General features: G+C 41.5%; 1 protein-coding gene across 1 annotated transcript in view; it reads right to left on the bottom strand.

Annotated features, from left to right (window-relative positions):
• KIF4A (kinesin family member 4A) overlaps positions 1 to 19,848 on the bottom strand; it is a gene marked incomplete in the record, with an annotated part of 2,786,372 nt that overhangs the window by 1,432,058 nt on the left and 1,334,466 nt on the right. The window contains 1 exon segment of the mRNA XM_044057419.1: positions 12,831 to 12,941. Within this exon segment, the coding sequence (XP_043913354.1) occupies positions 12,831 to 12,941 (111 nt within the window).

Below are 19,848 nucleotides of genomic sequence, written 5' to 3' on the forward strand. Positions count from 1 at the left end.
GAAGATAAGGAAGGGTTGTACTGCCATTAATGCCTGTAACTCAGATACCCTTCTTGCTGAAGTGATTGCTAGCAGGAAAGCAGTTTTCCAAGACAAGAACTGTAATTCTGCTGTTGCTGCTGGTTCAAAAGGGGGAAGTGTTAACTTTTCCAGCACAAAGTTGAGATCCCATGTAGGTAAAGGTGGTTTTCTTGGAGGTTTTACATTTTTGATTCCTCTCAAGAACTGCCTGAGTAGAGGACAAGAGAAGACAGGAGGATCCATGTTGTATTCTGCTGAAATTGCTGATGCATGAATCTTAATGGAGGAGTAAGACAGGCCATTGTGGAACAGTTCTGCTAAATATTCCAGGATGTGTGCTATGTTTGCCAATGAGACATTTTCTCCCTTTGCTGCACTCCAAATGAGGTATCTTTTCCACTTGGCTGAATAAGTCTTCCTTGTGGAGGGTCTGCGTGCCTCCAGGATAATGTCCTTAACCCTCTGGGATAAGCCTGGGTTATTTTGTTTTATGCAATATTCCAAGCAGCTAGCTGCAGTGTTTTCAAGTTTGGATGTAGGATCTTGTAGTTGTCCTGTGTTAGAAGTAAGGGACATAGATGTAGAGGCCATGCGTGTGTCCGAGACATGCTTCTCAGTAGCGGGTACCAATGTTGCCTCGGCCAGTCTGAAGCTATCAGAATTACCCTTGGCTGATCCTCTCTGATCTTCAGTAGAACTTTGTACATCAAGGGAAGAGGTGGAAATGCATATGCTGTCAGGTTTTTCCAGCTGAAGGAAAGGGAGTCCACCCTCCAAGCAAGTGGGTGGTATGCTCTTGTGCAGAATTTCTTCAATTGGTGGTTGTGTGGGGAGGCGAACAGGTCTATCTCTGGTAGTCCCCATTTCTTTGTTATGGCTTTGAAGATATCTGGATGCAGCATCCATTCGTGAGCATCCGTGGTAGTTCTGCTTAAGGTGTCTGCTAGAGAATTTTCTTTTCCTGGTACAAATCTGGCCTGAAGTTGAATGTTGAGATTCAGGGCCACATTCCACAGGTCCATTGCCATCCGGCATAGAGGATATGAATGTGCACCTCCCTGTTTGTTGATGTACCACATGACTGTGGTATTGTCGGTCCTTAGCAGATGACCCTGTTGAAGGAGTGGTCTGAATGCCTGGATCGCATCTTTCACTGCCAGCATCTCCTTTAGATTTGTGTGTAGATTCAGCTGGTCTTGGGTCCATAGGCCTTGAATACACTTGTCCACCATGTGTGCCCCCCATCCTAGGTCTGAGGCATCCGTGGTGATGGTCTGGCTTGGATGAGGTTTGTGGAAAGGCAAGCCTCTGTTCAACTGACAGGCCTGAGCCCACCATAGGAATTCTTGCTTCAGGCATGGAATTATTGTAATCTGGGCTTCTAGACTGTGCTTGTGTTGAGACCATACATTCCTTAGGTACCATTGTAGCTTTCTCATACGCAGCCTAGGATGTGGAACCAATATTATGCAGGATGCCATGTAGCCCAGGGCTTGCAGGACTTTCCTTGCAGTAAGCAGAGTTTGTGTTGTTAATGTCATGAAGTAGGCTGGTAGTTGCTTTTGTTTTTCTTCTGTGAGAAAAGCCATCTGAGTTGATGTATCCAGTTCTGCACCCAAGAATGTTATCCTTTGGGATGGTACAAGTCTTGACTTTTGCATGTTGACTGTGTATCCCAAGGCTTGCAACAGTTGTATGACATTTTCCAAATCTTTTGTTAATTTTGCCTTGTTGTCCGCTTGTATTAGGCAGTCGTCCAGGTATGGGTAAATTTGAATTCCCTGAAGCCTGCAATGAGCAATTACTGATGCCAGGCATTTCGTGAATACTCTGGGCAGTAGATAAGCCAAAAGGCAATGCTGAGAATTGATAATGCTCTGATCCTGCAAGAAATCTGAGGTGTCTTCTGCAATCTGGCAGGTATGCCTCCTTGAGATCTAGAGTCACCAGCCAAGACTCCTTGCCCAGCATGGGAAGAAGCTGCTGGAGGGTCAGCATTTTGAATTTTGGAACAATGAGGTATGTGTTCAGTGCGGACAAGTCTAGAATAGGTCTTCATTGATTTAAGGAAAAGCCCGGAGTAAAATCCTTGGCCTTGTTCCATAGGTGGTACCTCTTCTATAGCTCTCATCTTTAGTAAGTTGTTGATTTGTCTTAGAGCGTCTGTTTTTTTGGCTTGGTGGTAGGTTTGGCATTCCTCTCTTTTTTGGTAGAGCGTGGAAGTGAAACCTGTAGCCCTTATCTATTGTTTGTAAAGTCCATTTGTCTCCTGTAATGTAATGCCAGTTGTCGGAAAATAAAGCTAGCTTTCCGCCCAAGGGTGCTTCCAGTTGTTCCCTGGTAGGCGGAACTAGAGCCAAGTCATTGTGTCTGCCCTGTGGAAGTGGTTGTAGTTGAATCTGTGGCAGTACTTCTCTGGTTGGTAGGTTGCCACTGACGTCCCCTGTAGGCACCCCTAGATTGACCTCTGCCTCTGGGGCATCTATTTCTGCCTCTCTGCGCTCTGGAGTTGTCTGGAAAGAACCAATTCTTCGGAGGTTGGACCTGTAAGAAATCCTTGACTGTTTGGACAGATTTTGCTTTTTCTTCCACCTTCTTTAGAACCTCCTGTGCAGGGGAGCCAAACAAACTTTGTTTCTCCATGGGAGCATCTAGGAGTTTTGACTTAACATGGTCTGGTAAGGATTGTTCTTTTAACCAGGCATGCCTTCGAATCACTGTTCCAGTCATAGCTGATCTAAAGGAAGCCTCCAGTGTATCATAGCCACATTTTAAGAAATGGTTACTGACCTGCTGAGAGTTATGTACCAAATCCTGAAGGGACTTGCGGTCCAAAGGTTCAGGAGAAGACAGTTTTTTATTTAGCTGGTCTAACAAAAATTCCTGGTTCTGAATCATGTGAAATTGACAGTTCAAGGCCCTGGCCGAAAGAGTAGCACAAGTAAACCTTTTTACCCCATCTCTCTAATGCTCTAGATTCCCTTTCAGAGGGAAGAGGGTTTTTGGCAGAGGCAGCTGCCACACCTTTAGGGCCCTGTGAAATGGTTTCAGGGTCTGCAACAGGAGCCTTATACAAATGGTAATGTGTGTCCGGGACCCTGTAATATCTGTCTGGCTTGGCAGGGGCCGGAGGAAGAGAATCAGGGGCAGTACAGGCATCATTATATGCATCATCAACAACTGTTAGTACTGGCGGAATGGCTAAAGGCCTATGCTGTGGTAAGTGTAAAAAGGTCCTTAGCCTTTTCCTTGAATCTGAAAAATCCTGGCCCTGCCATTGGAAGTGTTCCCTCATAGTATGCAAGGTTTCCCCAAAGGAAAATTCTTCAGGAGGAGAAGCAGAAGGAATGGAGTCTTCTGCATCAGAATCCTCATAAGGAGAATATGGGCCTTCGTGAGGGTCTGTAATGTCTGAGTCATCCGAGGAATAATCTGTAGAGACAGGTTCCGAGGCCTCTTGTCTGGAGGGGGCTGAGAGGCCCTGTCTGGGTGAGGTTGGGATCCCCTGATCAAAGAAATGAGATCCTCAGCCAGGCTGAGTATTTGGGAACTAGAGGTAGGCCTATGTGAAGGAGTTTAAGCAGGTAAGGCCTTAGAAGATTTAGCTGCTTTAGCCCTGGCAAACGCCTTGATAGACATAGAAGCAGGGGGTCTAGCAGCCCCACGTGCAGGGGTAGATATGTCTAAAGGAATAGTGTCTGACAAATCCTGGGTGCCTGCTTCTGTAGCAATAAATTCAGTAGCAGATTCAGCCATGCTCTGTGAGGCCTCGGCTATCGGAGGCATGTTTTCGGCAGAAGGAAGAACCGGAGGCTCGGTTTCCGCCGAAACAGAGACACTCGCGGTTGGCCTAACCGTGGTTTCAGCCGAAACCGCGGGCCGCGAGTGTCGCTCCTTTTCCTTGCGCTTTTTAGCTAAATGAGTAGTCGGAGTCTCCAACGGCATTTTGTATGCAAAAGCGGGACCAAAAAACTCCTTTGCAAACTCCGACCGATGTCTAAGTGTCCGTCGGTTGAAGGAAGCACAGGCTAGACAAGCTGATACGCCGTGGTCTGGGCCTAAACAAGGAAGGCAGTAAGAGTGGAAATCCTTATGAGGTATTTGTTTCCCACAAGTTAAACAATTATTTACTTTGTCTGACATCGGCTGAGGCAAGAAAGAGTCCCCAACGGGGTACTTAGCTTTTTAGAAGTCTTCGGTAGTAGAAATCTCTGGATCTGACTGACCGGCACTTGCGAACAGCTTCTGCTTCGGGCACCGCGCGGCAAGAAAGACTGAGGAAAATGGCGTCGGCTGATACCCAATAAACAGCAGCTATGACGTCGGGTGAAATGCGACATCAGCCGAGGCCAGACCCAGACTTTGGAATCCGGCTGACCGAAGGGCTGCCTGAGGCAGGACAACCCATATGTTAGGACTGCAGATGCATCCTTGAAGGACATCATCGCGTTCCCTTCGAATTAGAATAGGAGAACACCGGAGCGACATACGGAATAAAAAGCCAACAAATGCGCTTTTTCAACATACAACTAAACATCCTTCAGCTAAGTTTATGCTTACTGTCATAGACAGGATCATTGGGGACAGGAGCCATCAGCAAGGATGGCAAAACATACTCAAATCAAAAAACAAAAAGCCAGCATAACATGACCCAATGAAAAATAGATAATTTATTGTAAAGGACAGCAAAAAACTGCACACAGACCGGTTTCGGCTGGTACTCTGTACACAGCCTTCTTCAGTGTTACATAAGCACAATCAGAGCTGCCATTAAATACACTGCACACAATGGTGATTGGTTAAAGCTACAATTTGTCATTCAATCCTGGTGGGAAAAGACCACCTAACTTAATAATCCATTTTTTCTCTTTTGAATTTAATAGAGTGCGCCAACCAGTTTTATTAGTAATCTTGCCAAGGATAATGTCAATGATAGTAAAAAGAAAAGATGCTGTTGGATGTTTAAGATGATGCTTGAATAAAGCATTATGTATTCCACCTTTTTTGATATTGCTAATGTGCTCGGAAATTCTAAATCTGAGGGGCCTAGACGTCTGGCCAACATAGAAAGCCCCACACGTACATGTAGCTAAATAAATAAGCCAATCAGAACTGCAATTTGCAAAAAACTTAATATCATATACAGTGGGGGAATTCTTACTGGTGAATTCTTTGGTTTTGGATATTTTATTGCAATTAATGCAATGTCCACAAGGATAACATCCCACGGGTATAGTTCCTGTAAGTAGTTTGGATTGGTTCTGGACATCCTATATCATGTACATGTTTATAATGACTAAAAGCACTGCCAAGATTCCTGCCTTTCCTAAATGAAAACTGACATTTGTTGGGAATGATGGCAGACAAATCATTATCATATAATAAAAGGTTTAAATGTCTATGAACACACTGAATCAAATGATCGGAATTCCTGCCATATATGGTAGTGAACCTAATGGGTTGGATGGCAGGTATATTACCAGTCTTGTAAGTTAATAAATCATCCCTATTCATATGACCCACTTTATTTATGGCATCAAAAACATAACCCATCTTGTATCCCCTAGTCCGGAAACGTCTAGTCAGGTCATTGCTTTGCTCCTTATAAGATGTCTCATCAGAGCAAATGCGTTTGTCTGATAAATTGGGATTTCGGGATATTCTTGGAGATATGTGGTGGATGAAAACTCGAAGCATGTAATATGGTATTGTATTCCGGATGTTTCCTAAAAACTTTAGTACTTAAAGTATTGTCAGGTAATCTATTGATGGATACGTCGAGAAAAGTGATGTAATCATAATCATAATGTAAAGTAAACTCAATACCCCATTGGTTATTATTCAGATATGCTAGGAAGTCGAACAGCCCTTCTAATTCACCCTTCCATACTGCCCAGCAATCATCAAGGTATCGACGCCAGATGTCAAGATGTTCCAAGTAGACATTATTGTTGCAATTATAAATCAAATCTTTCTCCACATAGGCCATGAAGAGGTCCGCATAAATGGACGCGAAGGAAGAGCCCATGGCGATACCCTTCGTTTGCCAATAACAGACATCTTGGTAGAAAAAAACATTATTATTCAGGACGCAAGAAGCCATATCCAATAGAAATTCATTAAATTCACAGGAATATAATCCAGAAATCTCCAACCAGTAGGCAAGAGCTTCCAATCCACCAGAATGAGGAATGTTTGTGTATAAGGCACTGACATCTAAAGTGCACATCCGCCAATCAGGCTCAAGTTGTGTATCAGAAATAATTTGTAAGAAATTCGTTGTATCTTGTAATCGTGAACGAATGAATGGTAACAAGGGTTTCAATTTATCAGTCAAAAAAAGAGAAAGGGGTTCAGTAATGTAACCCCTACCTGAAACAATGGGTCTCCCTGGGGGGTGTATAGGGTCCTTGTGTATCTTTGGCAGAAAGTAAATGTATTGATTTGATGAATCATGAACAGTTGGTGCATAAGGTTGGCATCAATAACGAAAGCATCTTTGGCATTAGAAAGAAATTCAATTTCTTTTTGAAATCTGGATGTAGGACTGATAACCATTTTGGCATAGTATTTTTCATCAGATAATTGCCTAAGAGCTTCATTATTGTAATAATGCCAATCCAAAACCACAACAGCACCCCCTTTTGTCAGCTGAAATGACAACAACGTCTCGATTATTTTGTATATTTCTAATAGCTTGTTGTTCTTGAATAGTAATGTTGTTGGATCGAAGGTCAGATTCTGATGGGACATAGTGAAGATCCTTGAGAACATTGTTTTGAAACTGAGAAACAACAGGGTGCATGGGTGGATTAAAATGTGATTTGTGATATGTAAATTTCTGAAACACCAAAACCATTAGTACTGCCAAAAAACATTAAAGTTAAGCAATCTACAAAATGATACAACATCTTGTGCAAATGAATCCTCAGAAACAAAAAAAACAGGAACAAATGTCAGTCCTTTATTAAGAATGTTTACTTCAGTGGGTGATAAAATATGACTAGAGAGATTTAAAACATTGTTGTTTAAAGGTAAAGCTACTTCGTCATTACAAGTTGCAGTAGGCCTTGTATATCGGTGATGGCCTTTGTGTTTCCTCCCCCCTCTTTTGTATCTGTTCCTAAAGGGGCCCCGGTTAATGATCTCTTAGGGGTGGGTGATCCAGAAGCAGTCTGCAACTCACTCTCAAGGCCAGAGGATAACTCTTCAGTAGAAGAGCCAGTGTCAGAAACATAATTATTTTTCAGGATAGATTTGGGTCTTTTCCTTTATGAAGGACGGCTTTGTTGTATATTAAATTTAACATGTTTGGTTGAACTAAAGGGGTTGTTGCCCTGATAATCTGCCAAATCTCTATTAAATTTCTGAATTTTCTTCGTTTTCAGTTGGGTCTCTAAACTGTTTAAGTCAGATGCCACCCTGTTAAGATGTTTGGCAAAAAAAGATTCCTTTTCAAAAGGTTTGACGTCGTTAGCAAGGCCTAAAACTATATTAACTTCCTTATCAATTGTACGTTCATAATAATTGTTAAGGGCCTTGACAAACGACATACTAGCTTGATGCTGAATACCAGCCCATTCTTGTGATAGATCATCATCAATTTCAGCCACTAGGGGCTGGATCCTTACCCTCAGTCCATGTGGGGTAATATTTTTAGCAATATACGCTTTGAATAGTTTGGCGTGCCAAACATTGGACCTTAATAGTCTCAAATGTTTGTGAAGTTCAAACACCAAATTACAAGTCGTTTCAGACCCTATTGATTCACCAATGTTTGCTTCATCAGGGCTGGGACCCAATCCGAAAGCACTCAAGTCCTCTCTGTCCGAGGATAATCCAGAAACAAGACTCAATAGGTCCATCACTGAATATGATAGAACTAACAATAGACAATAATAGCCACAAGGCTACGTCTAAAAAAGACACAATAATAGACCCAAAAGGATGGACTACGTCTCAGGAATAAAGTGCATCAAAAAAGAATAAATTCAGAATAGACAAAACTTCCTCTAGACTAAAAAATCTACCAAAATAACAGTGATGGCTTAGACGAAAACAGTTTCAAAGACCCACACTGTAATGTAAAAAGGCAATTAACCTGTATGGTATAGAGGGCTGGGCCAAATAATCAGAAACAACAACCCACCAGTCAAGCAAAAAGGAAAAGAAAACCAGGGTAACCTAGCAATGATATAATCTGATATCAATAGTATACTGACACTGGATGAAAACTGTGTAGACTATTACATATTAAAGAAGGTAAACAGTCAACTAACTGTGTGAGGGAGAAAATACACCTAATCAGTAATAAAGTAAAAGCGGAGAGCTCTCACAATAGTATAAAGGCTGTACCAATGGTCAGGACCAATCCCCAAAACTAAATAACAACACCTATAAAGTGTATAGGAAAATGTAATCTAAACAGACTTGGAGATGTAAATCACAAGATAAAGGGGAACCAAAAAACCTAAGGGTTATATCATAGATATACCATAAGATATTAAATATGCGAAGCACTACTGTAAAGTGATAAACACAACAAGCACATAAGATCTAAAAGTATGCTATGTTCAAATGTATAACCACTATGGTATGAAATGCAAAAAATTTGCATTTAAAGTATATACATGACACTAAAACAGACCTATGACTGATATAATACAAAAAAATGTTATATAATGATGTAAAAGACTGTTTTAGATCAAAACACATCATAACACCAAGAGCTGAAAAAAACAAACAGCTATGGAGTCATATATTCAGAAATGTCCAAATAAACAAATAAATATTAATAAAAATAAAAAAGGGAAGAACAGCATGTAACAAGTCACTAAATAAGTGACCATATGTCGTAAACAATCCCCAAAATATGAAAAATATATGGGCCACTACAAGAAATCACTAGTATGCACATTAAGGCTTGTAAAAAGGATAAACAACATATGCCTATAGTGATTATATATAAACTGGGTTAGCTGTATTAGAATAAATATATACGATGATAATACTTGAATTATGCAAACCTAGAAAAAAATATATATAAAGTCTGCTCATCTGTAAAAATGCTCATCTGCTGAAAAATCGAATATAGTCCCAAATCCTTAGTAAAGACTGTACAAAGTAATAGCAAAAGACGAAAACTTAAGGCGAAACTGTAAGATGGCGCCAACTGCATTTGAATATCAGCTACAGATAATTCCCAAAGAACAGAATCACCAACCCTATTACAAAAGGGTATGAACAAAATACTCAGCATCGATCGCCAAATGGTAATGTCTGATGTAATTCACAGAGACATATATCCCAATCCAAATATGAAGCGGCCCTCGGTGAAAAAGCAATTATTTGAAGAAAAAAAAGGTCCAGTACAAAAAAAGTACGTGTATATACCAAAACAAAACACAAGTATAATGTTCAGCACAGTACAGATGAATAAAGACTAGTTCCCAACGATGCAAGTCCACAGTTAGCTTAAAGTATCCCAATCAAAAAGCCATGGACGCGTGAGAGTCTCTCCTTCCAAAACAAAACCAAGCATAAAACGAGATAATAAGATCCAAAAATGTTCGAATAGCCAAAATAAAATGTATCTAGAGTATACTCATCCTCGTTGATGGTAGTGGAGTTGTAACATCAAACCTTAATCGAAAATAAACCAAAATCCGACTCAGAGAAAGAGTTGCAGACCGCACCCCAATCACGCCAACACCCTACTAGAAACCTGAAGACATGGCGAAAGCAGCACTTCCTGTTGAGTAGAAAACTTGACACAGGGCAAGTCTCCAAACGGAAACCAATATCCGCATAAAGAATGTTAGTCAAAATAATATGAAGCCGTGAGAATCCAAATCCACAATGAAATAAGTCACCAGTACAAAAAAAGGATCCAAAAGCATGTGGAATTAACGCAAATAGTATTGATAGTCCATGGCAATCCAAACTGGAAGGATATTAGAAAAAAATATCATATAAAGAGGATAATGGAAATAAACAAATCAACGTGCAGTCCAATAAAACAAAAATAAAAGTAGAAAAGCTTGGTAAAAACCAAACTTAAGGAAGGGTCAGGCTTCCAGCAAACATGAACCCAAACGAAGCAACCAAAAAAACGTTTGCACGGAAGCAATTGCACGGCTCAAAATACAGCCAAATAAAAAAACAAAAAGGCAGCATAACATGACCCAATGAAAAATAGATAATTTATTGTAAAGGACAGCAAAAAACTGCACACAGACCGGTTTCGGATGGTACTCTATACACAGCCTTCTTCAGTGTTACATAAGCACAATCAGAGCTGCCATTAAATACACTGCACACAATGGTGATTGGTTAAAGCTACAATTTGTCATTCAATCCTGGTGGGAAAAGACCACCTAACTTAATAATCCATTTTTTCTCTCTTGAATTTAATAAAGAGTGCCAAACATACTCAGTCACAAAGAAAAATATTGGATTATCCATCTTGGAGCCTTGTTTCCTCCTGGTCTTAATGACCATTTATGATAAATATAATTTCATTTAGCTTTTGTCCTATAGGTACAATGCTATATCAGTCCCTATTGGATAATCCTTTAAACATATCAGAAATATTTTCATATATATTTTTGAATAAATATAATTTTCAAAAATAATTACTATATATTTTTATATATATGCATATTATATATGATTTTTTGTGCTGTAATTAAAGGTTTATTTTGTGAGTTTTTAGTTGTTGAGTAACCCCATTGAATTTGGCTCATGGATGTATGGTTATTTAACAGCATGTTGTGGTTATTTTCATCAGTTCTTCTGTAATAACGAATATGTATATTTAATTTTGTATGGATTTACAATTGTCTTTATCATTATTATTTTTATTACTAATTTTGTTTATGATTTATAAGCATTTCACAATGTAGTTCTGAGTTCTAATTAATATTCATTAGATAGAAAGGGTTGGATCGTACCATTGGTTAATATTGGCTGATTGTTTCTATAAACATGTATGATGTTTCATTCCTAGTATTTTTTATCTTTCACTGAAGAAGGCATTCTGCCAAAATCGGTCTGAAGGTTTGATTTATTGTTGGGGCATTTTTATGTCCCATTCTACATTTTCCAAATAAAGCGTTGGACTATTCATGCTGGCCTTTTGTGTTTTCTACTATTGGTTTGGCCGTGCATGCTGTACGTGCGAGGTGTGGTGTTCTGTTAAAACAGTATAACAGTAATATTAAGGTAAGTAACGAGAACAATTTGCTCTCACGAACTCAAGAGACTGAACCATGTCCTGTCGCAAAAGAAGTGAACAAGATCTGATGAGCTGGGGAAGGAATAGGACATTGTGGGTAGAGGAAAGAGCTTGGTATCAGATCCTAAGTCTTGTGAATGTGATCAGGTCAGATGTGCAACCCATCAGTGAGGAAGAAAGAAAAGATCATCAGACTGGGCCATTATGGCACAACTTCACCTCTGCCGCAGTACTGGTACTACAGTCATATGGAGGGAAATCCAACTTCCCACACTACTACTACTACTGACATGGAGAGAACTGCACTCAGGCAAGCAATATGTGCAGTTCTGGACAGGGAAGACTATGCAGAGGTCAGGCACAGTGTGTGTTTTGTGAGTCACAGTACCACGGGACGAACTCACCACTTTTTAAGCTGCATTCCTACAGCTCACCACTTTTGTACCTTTTGAGCAGTCATCCCCTTATACTTCATGCATGATAGAATTTTGCTCGTCAAGCACATGGGCTGGCATAATGGTAGTGCTGTGGGGTCAAGTACATGTGTACCTTCAAGCACAATACTGTGTTGTATACTAGCTGTCTTACTATTTTCTCATGAGATGTAATGTTGATCTGTCTTATTAAAACAGATTCTGCATCCCAACTGCAGTTACATGACATCAAGCTAATACACAATGTGTTGTACAAAGTGCTCAAAACATCCTTGAAAATTTTTGATGCTTGAATATGTCAAAAATGTAGTTTTTTAGCAGACAAAATGCCTGTGTAAGAAGTGTAGCACAAATCTGAAGGATGAAGTGTGAACTGGACATTGTGTTTATTTCTTGGAAAGAGATACTACTACATGACTTCACCTTGCCTGGTAACAACAAATGGACATCGACAGTCCTTTGCTACTATACGCCAGTATGACTAGTCATCTCCAATTCATCTTATATCAAAATACAGAGTAGGCTGAGCTTGTACTGCAAAATGTGCTACAGACTTGCTTTGCGTTTGCCATCTTGCTCTGCAGTAAATGCTATATAATTAAAGATACATAATGAAAAAAATCATGAAACAAAAACTGTCAACATATGTGCATGATTTAAAACGTCATTCTCACCAACATCCTAAAATATCTACAATGTGCTCAGGCCACTTCAAACAAAAATTGGTAACAGTCTTCATTAGCACCATGCCTCTCAATCCCATTACCTTTTTGTTTTTTGTGTGTACTGTTACCACTAATGTTAGAGATAGACCCTGGGGTAGTATATGAATTCTCCTAGGTGGAATCTGGACCCTGGTATCATGAACATACTTAAGCAAACCAGGTACACTAATTTTTGGGCACCAATGCTTAATGGTAGAGGCTCTCTACTATACTAATATGAGCATTCTGTAATGTGGTTTTCTGGGCACCTAGTCTAAAAGCTATGTATAAACATACTATCAGACAAAGCCAAAATGCCTTTCGGTAGTCAGAAATAAGTCATAATTATTCCCCAAAACGCAACCACCGCTTGACAAGCAGTGTTCCAAGACTCAAATTCAATCCTTTAAAATAACTTGTCAAACTGCTACTTACTCGTTCCTTCAGTTTTATCAGCTCCTTGTCCTTTTCCTGCTTCCAGTGACGAAATTTGTCTGCATCATCTTTCATTTGCCGCATTAGCTGTACTCGCTGATTTTTCAAGGACTTGATGGGGGGAAAAAAGAGGACTTAAGACAAACATAAGTAGCAGCTTAAAATGATAAAAACGTTCACTTAGAATACACAAGAGACAGGACACAATGTCCTAACACTGAAAGTATCACAGAAAGATGTGCACTACAATTCTTAGTATGACTAGCTTCAGTTGCTTTCATAGGTATTGAGTGTGCTACAGACAAAATATCTCAACTAAAACTGCTAAGCTAAGCTCACAGATGATGTGATGCAACATAGGAGTTGCTGATACACCCAAAACTAGGAGGCTACATCAAAAAACAAAATACAATCATATTTCCTACTGCTGTAATACATTTTTGAAATGTATATATCCATAATACCAGATCAGAATTTAATTCATTAACAAATGCCAGGGTCAGACATGTTTTCAGCAGATGGGCTTAAAATAAATCCTGCTGACAGACAAAATGGGACACCCTTGTAGACTTCCCCACACTTCAGGTTTTTTCCACTAGAGGATAGAATAGATGTGTAAAATCTTACCATAACCACAGATGGTGCAACTCTTTTATGTTGCAATATTCTTTATATATGGGTTGTATTCCTCCCGTTTGACCTGTATACAAAAGCTTACAGCCACTGCCTGTACGTGGGACGTCACATGCAGGCACTGTCAGTCATAAAAGTGACATCCTCATGTACCATCTTCAGAAAAGAAAGCCCCACGAGGAAAACCCCAGGAGAGCCAAGAAGGAGCATCCTAGCAAACAGCAAGCTGTAGGGGTAATGTGAGAGGGATAGAATACTGCAACACAGAAGAGAGGAACGAACATCTATGCTTATAGTAAGATTTTACACAACTATTCTATGTCCCTCTACTCAATGTTGCAGTATTCTTTAATATATGGGAGAGTGCAAGAGCTAAAAGCGAACCCAGGGAGGTGGATAGAAAAGAGGAACTAATAGGAAACATTTTCCAAGAATCCATGCAGAATTGTCCCAGCAAATCCTGTTCTGGATCTAGATACCTTGTCCAATTTGTAATGTTGTGAAAAGGTGTGAACAGAAGACCAGGTGGCTGCTTCCAAGATGGATCTAGACCCTTGTAGTAGGCCCCCAAGAATGCAACTGAACTAGTGGAGTGTGCTTTGTCAGATGCTGACAAGGACTTTCCATGGAAATCATAGCAAAATGAAATAGCCTTAGAAATCCATGAAGATGTAGTTTGTTTGGACACAGGCAAGCCCAGAGATGAAATGACTGAGTTGGTCAGACTTCCTGATAGATTTTGTCTTTTTCAGGTAAAATCTGAGATGTCTATGCACATCTAAAGTGTGTAAACTGCTCTCACTAGAGGATTGAGGAGAAGGAAAGAAGGTAGGCAATTGAATGGATTAAGAGACAACTCATTCACCACTTTTGGCATGAAAGTAGGGTTAGTTCTCAGGGATGCCCCATCCTTATGGAAAAACAAAAAGGGGGGTGTGCAGCCATTATAGCTTGAATCTCAGAAACCCTTCTGGCAGAGGTTAAGGCTACAAGGAGCACCGTTTTCCATGTGCAAAACTTTAGGGAAGTAGAAGCTGCTGGTCCAAAGGGGGCTGGGTAAACTTTTCCAGCACATAGCTGAGGTCCCTGGGAGGAGGAATTGGTTTCCTGCGGGCTCTTAAGTATAGGTTGCCTTTTAGTAAAAGCTTGACTTGAAGAGTCAATCAAGCAGGCAGATAAGGCAGCACAATGGTCTTTTAACTGCAGAGTAAGCAAGACCAGTGTTAAGTAACTCACACAGGTAGGAAAGAACTAAGGGAATGTCCACACCAAACGGATTAACTTTCAGTCTTTGGCACCAAATGTAACATCTTCTCTACTTGGAAATAAGATTTTCTAGTAGTGGGTTTTGTGGCCTCCTGCAAAACCCTTAGCACATCCTTAGAGAATACGTGCCTAAAAGGGACCAAAAGGTGATCACCCAAAGGGTCAGCTGTAGAGTTAGCAGATGTGGGTAAATCAATGATCCCTTGCCCTGACTGAGTAGGTCCAGCCAGTGAGGTAACTTGTAGTAATGACCCTTGGCTAACTGCAGAAGAGGAGGGAACCAGTGTTGTCTTGGTGAAAAATGAATAACTAGATTTTGGGTTTGTCCTGTTGAATTTTCAATAGAACTTTCTGAATTACGGGGAAGGGGGGATGCATAAAGAAACAGCTCCTTCCATGAGAAAGATAGAGCACCCACACTCCACATATTTAAGGATGAGGAGCTCTGACACAAAAATGAGGAAGCTGTCTGTTCATAGGGGTGGAAAATAGGTCCAATTCTGGAGGACCCCACCGATGAACTCGGTCCAGGAAAACATCCCTGTGAAGCATCTGCCACATTTCTCAGCCGAGGGAAGATGCACAACATGCAGAGTTACCTTGTATAAGGCAGCAAATTCCAAAGTTTTGATGGCCAAGAGACATAGGAGATAGGATTTTGTGCCCCCCTGTTTATGTACCAAAGGAACATGGTAATGCCTGAGAATATTCAAGACTCCTTGCAAGAACAGAGGTGAAGTCTAAGTCTAACAGTAAAGGCCCTCATTTCCCTGATGTTGATATGCTCCTTCATTTCGGAAAGGGACCAAAGGCCCTGAACTTTCCTGGAAGCAAAAGTTGCTCCCCATGCCAAGTCTGAAGTGTCTATGAAGAGCTGCTGAACTGGTCAAGGAACCTGAAGAAGTAAGCCAGGGTTCTGATTCAGTTGCTGCATCCACAAACTTAACTCTGTTTTCAGGCAGGGAAGAAGAGGGATCATGACATCTAATAGATGAGCATAATGGGACCAAACTGTCTTTAGAAACCACTGTAGCTTTCGCATGTGCAACTTTGCAAAGGGCAGCATGGGAATAGTAGAGGCCATGAACTCCAGCATTCTCAGACTCCCTGGGTGTGACTGAAGGGAGAGGTAGAACAACTTCCATGAATGCCCCAAGACAGGAGGCCTTCTCCAGATGGACAAAAATCCACGTCAAATCTGTGCAAAACCTGCACCCCAGGAATAAGAGATCCTTAGTTGGTGCGAGACAGGATTTTTTGAGGTTTATTGTGAAGCCCAGTGCCTGCAGAACAGAAATGGCTAGGTTCAGATGTTGAGTTAAGAGGTCTGGGCTGCTGCCAGAAATAACAGGTCATCTAAGTATAGGCAGACTTGCAGTCCTTTCAGTCTTAAGTATGCAATGGCCGGGGCTAGGCACTTTGGTCTTTCTACCGCTCCAGTAGTATGCACAAAGAGCAAGCCAGTAAATTGAAAGTGCAGTAACCCACCGAGAAATGCAAACATTTTCTGAAGATGGGGTTTACAGGGATATGCAGCCTTGAGATCCAGAGAAGCTAAGATGATGTGAGGGGCAACCAGGGGCAGAAGAGTAGGTAGGCACAGCATTCTAAAATAAGGTACCACCAAGAAGGTGTTTAACAGTGAGAGATCCAAGATAGGCCTCCAAGGGCCTTTTTCCTTGGGACTAGAAACATCCCGGAGTAAAATCCCTTTATTCTGCTGTTCTGGAGGGGCAGACTGAATTGTGCCTTGGTTGAAAAGTTGATCAAGAATTGAAGGAAACCAATGCAGTTGACTGGGGGGGGGGGGTTTGAGGTATTCCCTGAAAGGAAGGGAGGGTCTTTCCAAGTCATAAAGTACCCATTTTGGATAACTGAAATCAGCCAGGAATCCGGAGTGATTTTGTACCAAGCTGGGAATGAAAGGGAGAGGTGAAGGGATAAGAGGGTATGACTTGGAAGAGGATGCAATGTGTGCCAGAGGACTTGGTCTGGGCTAAAAGGGCTGCTGTGGAGGTGCCACAACAGCAGCTGCAGAAGAAACAGCCTTGGCCTGAGGGTTCCTCCTAGAAGGCTTGCGGGATCTAGTTCCAGAGGGGAAAGTACATTTGTGTACACTTACCATAAATGTTGATGGTAGAGTGAATTCACTGTTGCAGTCATCACATTTGGCTTATCTGCTTGCAGTAGCCGTCAGTCGGCCTGATTATCAAAGTCTTGTGTCCTGCATCGGTTGCAGTCTCATCTTCCATGACGTCAGGTAGTCAGGGGTATAAAGCATGCAGCCGATGTCATTACATCAGTTTTTCTTGCCCCAGATGTGAGGTGCCCCCTTAATGGGAAGCAATTAAAAATATATATAAAAGCGTATACTTCCAACAAAAAAGCAAATACAGCAAAACGCTTTTAAGCATGGTAAAGGAGAATACAGGTATAGCCAAAAGAAGACAGGGGCTGGAGGGAGGGTAACCAGGACTGCAACAGTGAATACACTCTAACATCTACATTTATGGTAAGTGTACATACTGTACTATGTTCTTCATGTTTCACTGTTGCAGTCATCACATTTCGGTAGATTAACAAAGCTAAGGATGGGAGGAGGAATTTAGATAGCATTAGGACCAGCTATAAGGCCCTGCAAGACTGCAGTGGCAAAGCCAGCTCTGGATTTAGAGAAAATTGGCAAATGGTAATGCTTGGTGAAAGTATGTACAGAACTCCAGGTAGCAGCTTCTAGGATGTCCCTGGTAGGGACACCTCTGAGAAAGGCTGTAGAGGTAGATGCAGCCCTGGTTGAATGTGGTCTAATCCACTGTGGGATATGCTTTCCATGGTGCTTATAGCAGAAATTAATGCAATGGCCTATCCATTTAGAAATGGTTTGCTTTGAAATAGCCTTCCCCTCTGGCCCTGCAGCAAATGCCACCAGCAGATGTTCATATTTCCTTTGAGGTTTAGTCCCGTCCAAGAGTGCAGTATCAGTGTTCCCCCTTTGTTCTGTGGATTAGAAAAGAAGGTTGGCAAATGAATGGACCGATTAAGAGTCAAACTGGATACTACCTTGGGCAAGGAGGGGTTGGTCCTGAGGGACACCCTGTCCGCATGAAAGATGACTAAATGTTCCACTGCCATAAGGGCCATAATTCAGATACCCTTCTTGCTGAAGTGATTACTAAAAGGATGGCTGATTTCCAAGAAAGGAATTTTAACTCTGCACTTGCAGCCGGCTCAAAAGGAGGAAGAGTGAGTTTTTCCAATACAAAGTTAAGGTCCCAGGCTGGAGTTGGGGCTCTCCTGGCTGGTCTTCAGTTTTTTGCTTCTGAGGAACTGCTTGAGCAGTGAATGAGAGAAGAGGGGTGGTTCTGTGTTGTAATGAGCTGAAATCGCGGAGGCATGAATTTTGATGGAGGAAAAAGAAAGGCCCTTGTGAAGCATCTCGGTTAAACATTGAAGAATCTGAGGTAAATTGGGCGTTGCTGTGCCCATCCCTTGAGTCTGGTTCCAGGCACAGAATCTTTTCCATTTTTCAGCATAACATTTTCTAGTACTAGGCTTCCTTGCCTGCAAAATGACATCAAACACTTGTTTACTGAGGGGTGGTAACGGAGAGATTAGGTAATTAGCCAGGCTGCGAGGTTCAGGGTTTGAAGCTGAGGGTACATAAATCTGGCTCTCCTGCTGTAACAGCAGGGTAGGGGTCTGAGACAGGTGCCTGGAGCCAGCAGTGACACTGCGCAAGAGGAGGTACACCAGTGTTGGCGTGGCCAGTCTGGTGCAATCAGTATCGTCCTTGGTTTGTCCTGTGTGATCTTTAGTAGTACTTTGGAGAAGAGAAGCAGAGGGGGAAAGGCATAAACTGATAGATTTTTCCAGTTGAAAGACAGAACATCCACTTTCCAAGCTTGTTTGTGGGGAGTCCTTGTGCAGAATTTGTCCAATTGGTAGTTCTGGGGGGAGGCAAAAAGGGCTATATCTGGGCTCCCCCATTTGTTTATCAACATGTTGAAAGTCTTTGGTTCCAGTTTCCACTCATGTGGGCCCATGAGATTTCTGCTTAGTTCATCTGCTAATGTATTTAGTTTTTCTGGCAGGAATTGAGCCTGTACATGCACTTGGTAGCTCAAGGCTGTGCTCCACAGAGCCATGGCGAATCTGCAGAGGGGGTATGAATGGGTACCCCCCTGCTTGTTTATGTACCACATAACAGTGGTGTTGTCCATCTTTACCATTAATTGTCCTGGAAGAATGTGGTCCTTGAAGGCTGTCAGAGCATTCTGTATGGCTATTTATTTTTGAATGATATATAGGTGCATTTGACTTGGGTTCCATTTGCCCTGAATGCACTTCCATGCCAGGTGAGCCCCACATGCACAGTCTGATGCGTCTGTTAGGGTTTCGGTGGCAAGGGGTAGACTGAATGGTAGACCTTTGTTTTGGTGACAGGCCTCTGCCCACTAAAGGAACTCTAACTGTAGGCAAGGAATGATAAGAATCATTGCTTCTAGATCCTGAGAATTTTGACACCATAGACTTTTTAGATACCATTGTAGTTTCCTCATGTGCAGTTTTGCATATGGAATTAGTAGAATGCAGGAGGCCATGAATCCCAAGGCTTGCAGTATTTGCCTTGCAGATAAGCAGGGCTTTTGTGGCCATTAGTTTGAAGTAAGTTGTCAAATTAATTTGTTTCTCTGGCGTGAGGAAAGCCATCTGGGAAGTTGTGTTTTCAAGCTTACTCCCAGGAATACAATTTGCTGAAAGGGTACCAGATGCGATTTCTTTTAGTTTCATAGTTTCATAGTATAGTACTAGGCTATCTGCCCTAGGGCATTTATAAGCCTAGCCAAAGTGTATGTGGCTTTCGCCACCCCATGTAATGATACAAAAGTGTACAATTTAAATTAAATTTAGTTTACTGTGCCTCTATCTAGTAATGACACAGAGATGACCCCCGGGGTAAACTTACGATCACCAATCCATTCGTCCAGATTTCTCTTGAAGAGAGTCAGTGAGGGGCTCTGCCTAACATGGACAGGTATCCTGTTTGAGTGCGGGAAGCCTCTGGGTTATGAATCTATCCTTCCAGCATGTCCTATTCATATTTGTGCTGAGGTTTAGA

Source organism: Protopterus annectens, chromosome 15.part0 (genome assembly GCF_019279795.1).
Source record: "Protopterus annectens isolate FY-2018-M chromosome 15.part0, PAN1.0, whole genome shotgun sequence".
In the NCBI taxonomy this organism is placed as follows: Eukaryota; Metazoa; Chordata; order Ceratodontiformes; family Protopteridae; genus Protopterus; species Protopterus annectens.